This window comes from Oreochromis aureus, linkage group 3 (assembly GCF_013358895.1).
Source record: "Oreochromis aureus strain Israel breed Guangdong linkage group 3, ZZ_aureus, whole genome shotgun sequence".
NCBI classification, from domain to species: domain Eukaryota; kingdom Metazoa; phylum Chordata; class Actinopteri; order Cichliformes; family Cichlidae; genus Oreochromis; species Oreochromis aureus.
In genome coordinates, this window is record NC_052944.1 from 640,195 (window position 1) to 644,003 (window position 3,809).

General features: G+C 42.3%; 1 protein-coding gene across 1 annotated transcript; it reads left to right on the top strand.

Annotated features, from left to right (window-relative positions):
- Nucleotides 1–877: 877 nt before the first annotated feature.
- Nucleotides 878–3,213, top strand: LOC120438901 (NACHT, LRR and PYD domains-containing protein 3-like). Its single transcript, XM_039609474.1, has 3 exons — nucleotides 878–1,490; nucleotides 2,610–2,783; nucleotides 2,997–3,213. Exons 1-3 carry the CDS (start codon nucleotides 1,156–1,158, stop codon nucleotides 3,196–3,198), a joined length of 711 nt encoding a protein of 236 aa, XP_039465408.1. The 5' UTR covers nucleotides 878–1,155; the 3' UTR covers nucleotides 3,199–3,213.
- Nucleotides 3,214–3,809: the final 596 nt, after the last annotated feature.

A 3,809-nucleotide genomic window follows, 5' to 3' on the forward strand; every position in this document is an offset into this window, starting at 1 on the left:
TGGGAAAACAGTCTTAACACAGAAATACAGCCTGGACTGGGCTGAAGACAAAGCCAACCAGGACATCCAGTTCATATTTCCATTCACTTTCAGAGAGCTGAATGTGCTGAAAGAGGAAAAGTTCAGCTTGGTGGGACTTGTTCATCACTTCTTTACTGAAACCAAAGAAGCAGGAATCTGCAGCTTTGAAGACTTCCAGGTTGTGTTCATCTTTGATGGTCTGGATGAGAGTCGACTTCCTCTGGACTTCCACAAAACTACAATCCTGACTGACCCTAGAAAGTCCACCTCAGTGGATGTGCTGCTGATAAACCTCATCAGGGGGAAACTGCTTCCCTCTGCTCGCCTCTGGATAACCACACGACCTGCAGCAGCCAATCAGATCCCTCCTCAGTGTGTCGACATGGTGACAGAGGTCAGAGGGTTCACTGACCCACAGAAGGAGGAGTACTTCAGGAAGAGATTCAGAGATGAGGAGCAGGCCAGCAGGATCATCTCCCACATCAAGAAAGCTCAAGCCTCCACATCATGTGCCACATCCCAGTCTTCTGCTGGATCACTGCTACAGTTCTGGAGGATGTGCTGGAAACCAGAGAGGGAGGACAGCTGCCCAAGACCCTGACTGAGATGTACATCCACTTCCTGGTGGTTCAGGCCAAAGTGAAGAAGGTCAAGTATGATGGAGGAGCTGAGACAGATCCACACTGGAGTCCAGAGAGCAGGAAGATGATGGAGTCTCTGGGAAAACTGGCTTTTGATCAGCTGCAGAAAGGAAACCTGATCTTCTATGAACCAGACCTGACAGAGTGTGGCATCGATATCAGAGCAGCCTCAGTGTACTCAGGAGTGTTCACACAGATCTTTAAAGAGGAGAGAGGACTGTACCAGGACAAGGTGTTCTGCTTCATCCATCTGAGTGTTCAGGAGTTTCTGGCTGCTCTTCATGTCCACCTGACCTTCATCAACTCTGGACACAATCTGCTGGAAGAACAACAAACCTCCCAGAAGTCTGAAACAGGAGAATCTGCAGAGAAACACTTCTACCAGAGTGCTGTGGACAAGGCCTTACAGAGTCCAAATGGACACCTGGACTTGTTCCTCCGCTTCCTCCTGGGTCTTTCACTGCAGACCAATCAGACTCTCCTACGAGCCCTGATGTCACAGACAGGAAGTATCTCAGGAATCACTCTAGCAACAGTCCAGTACATTAAGATGGAGCTCAGTAAGAATCTGTCTGCAGAGAAAAGCATCAATCTGATCCACTGTCTGAATGAACTGAATGATCGTTCTCTAGTGGAGGAGATCCAACAGCACAGGACTTCAGGAAGTCTCTCCACAGGTAAACTGTCTCCTGCTCAGTGCTCAGCTCTGACCTTCATCTTACTGTCATCAGAAGAAGATCTGGATGAGTTTGACTTCAAGAAATACTCTACTTCAGAGGAGGCTCTTCTGAGAATGCTGCCAGTGGTCAAAGCCTCCAACAAAGCTCTGTAAGTAAACATGTTGTCATCGCTTCATTGTTAAAATCATGGGAAATAAATCAGAAATGCTGAGTTCAAAGAGCACTGTAACATTTTTTTAAAATAGTAAATGAAATGATCATCAGTCACTCAGTAAATATCTGGTAGTTTTAATGTTTCACTCCAGCATTTCTAAAACACACTTTGTTCTGTAACTCTTATCAAAGCACAATCCAGACCCAGCCTATAAGAAGCTCTGATGCTTCAGCCCCTCTGACAGGTTTATGATCCTCAGCTTGTTCACTTGTCTCCAACTCCAGGAGTTTGGTTGTTTTATTCTAAAGCACAAACTTCACCTGCCAGACTTCACCTACATCTTTTTATGATGTTCGTAATTTAAGTTCAAGTTTGCATCTCACTTTCAGTGCACACTCTCCCTTTTTAAATATAAATCTCTGCTGTCATGTTTTCATCCCGTATGGAGGGAGAACTTCGGTCTTCATTACTGAAATTGCCTCTAAGGTCGTGTTTCTTGTCAGTAACCAGTAACTGTAAGGCTTCCATAACCAGGGTTCCCACAGAATTACTCTCTACGGTTTCCTCCCACTGTCCACAGACATGCAGTTAGGTTACCTGGTGATCTAAACTTCATGCAGGTGTGAGTGAGAGTGGTTGTCTGTCCCTCTGTGGGCTTAGTGGGAGAGACTGGATGGATCTCTGCTTTGTCTTTGATATTTCCTGACAGCAAACATTCTCCATGAAGTCTGTTTCAGCTCATCTCCTTTATACGCACCTTTAACAGGAAGAGTTTTATACAGCTAGTGTTTAAAATCCAGTGTTCCTCACAATACACATGTAATGAGCATAATGATTATTGAATTACTAAAATTTTCTAAAATAATTGTTTTAGTTAATATTGTATGATAGTGTACACAGAATTATTAGCTCAGTAGGCAGAGTGGTTGCACCATGATCGTAAGGTCAGGGGTCGAATCCACCAAATAGCTACCCTGTGGTACCCCTGAGCAAGGTACCGTCAAGGTACCAATTGTGTGCACTGGATTGGTAGCACTCATAGTCTCATAGGTTTAAAATAAAATAAAAAAAAGGTTCAACATATAAACAATTTTTTTTCCCTTTCTCTCTCAGACTGAGCAGCTGTAACCTCTCAGAGGAAGGCTGTGAAAAGTTATTGTCAGTGGTCAGCTCCCAGTCCTGTAGTCTGAGAGAGCTGGACCTGAGTACCAACAGCCTGAAGGCTTCAGCAGTAAAGCTTCTGTCTGCTGCAGTGGAGAGTCCACACGCCAAACTGAATGTTCTGAGGTCAGATCAATTTGTATTCTGTTTAGTTCTGTTTGTTTATGTGTTTGATGTTTGTTTTTGTTCATATCTTTATCCAGTTATCCTTGTTTCATAGCATTTTTATTCATTTCCAAGTTAAAGTGAAGTTTTACTAACCTGCTCAGCACAAGACAATAAGCTATTTAACCCTGATTACACTTTAACAACAATCTTTATTCATGTTTTTATCTTCAGACTTAACATCTGTGAACTCTCAGAGAGCCGCTGTAAAGCTCTGTCCTCAGTTCTCAGCTCACAGTCCTCTAGTCTGACAGAGCTGGACCTGAGTATCAGAAAGCTGCAGGATTCAGGAGTGAAGCTTCTGTCTGTTGGACTACAACGTTTAAACTGTAAACTGAATACTCTGAGGTCAGATCAGAAAACATTTTGTTTTTAGAATTATTAATTAAAGTTCATCCATATGATGTTGTATCTTAGTATGTTTGTGTTTCCTTTAAAAATAGAAAGTCAACATTTAATGTTGTGAAATGTATTAACAAACTCTACATGAGTATTTGTTGTATAGACTGCCTTTTATTTTTCAGACTGAGTGGCTGTAACCTGTCAGAGAGAAGCTGTGAAGCTCTGTGCTCAGTCCTCAGCTCCCAGTCCTCCAGTCTGAGAGAGCTGGACCTGAGTAACTCTGACCTGCAGGATTCAGGAGTGAAGCTTCTGTCTGCTGGACTAAAGAGCTCACAGTGTGCAGTGGAAACTCTCAGGTCAGGATTCAAACTTTTCCACAGATGATCATTTGAAATGTGACTTATATTATTGTATAAACAGGTAACTTTTATACAGCTGTCAAGTGAACTTTTATTTACATTTGAGTGGATAATTGGACTCTGAATTACTAAAAGTTGTTATAGTGATGTCTTTGTTTATTTAAAAAAATACTTCATGTACTGCCTAATTTAAAGATTTAGGCTCCTTTGGGCCAATAATATATATATTTGATTTCTTTGTGAATGAAATTAGGAGGATATTGGCGACTGCTGATTGGTTCGCTGT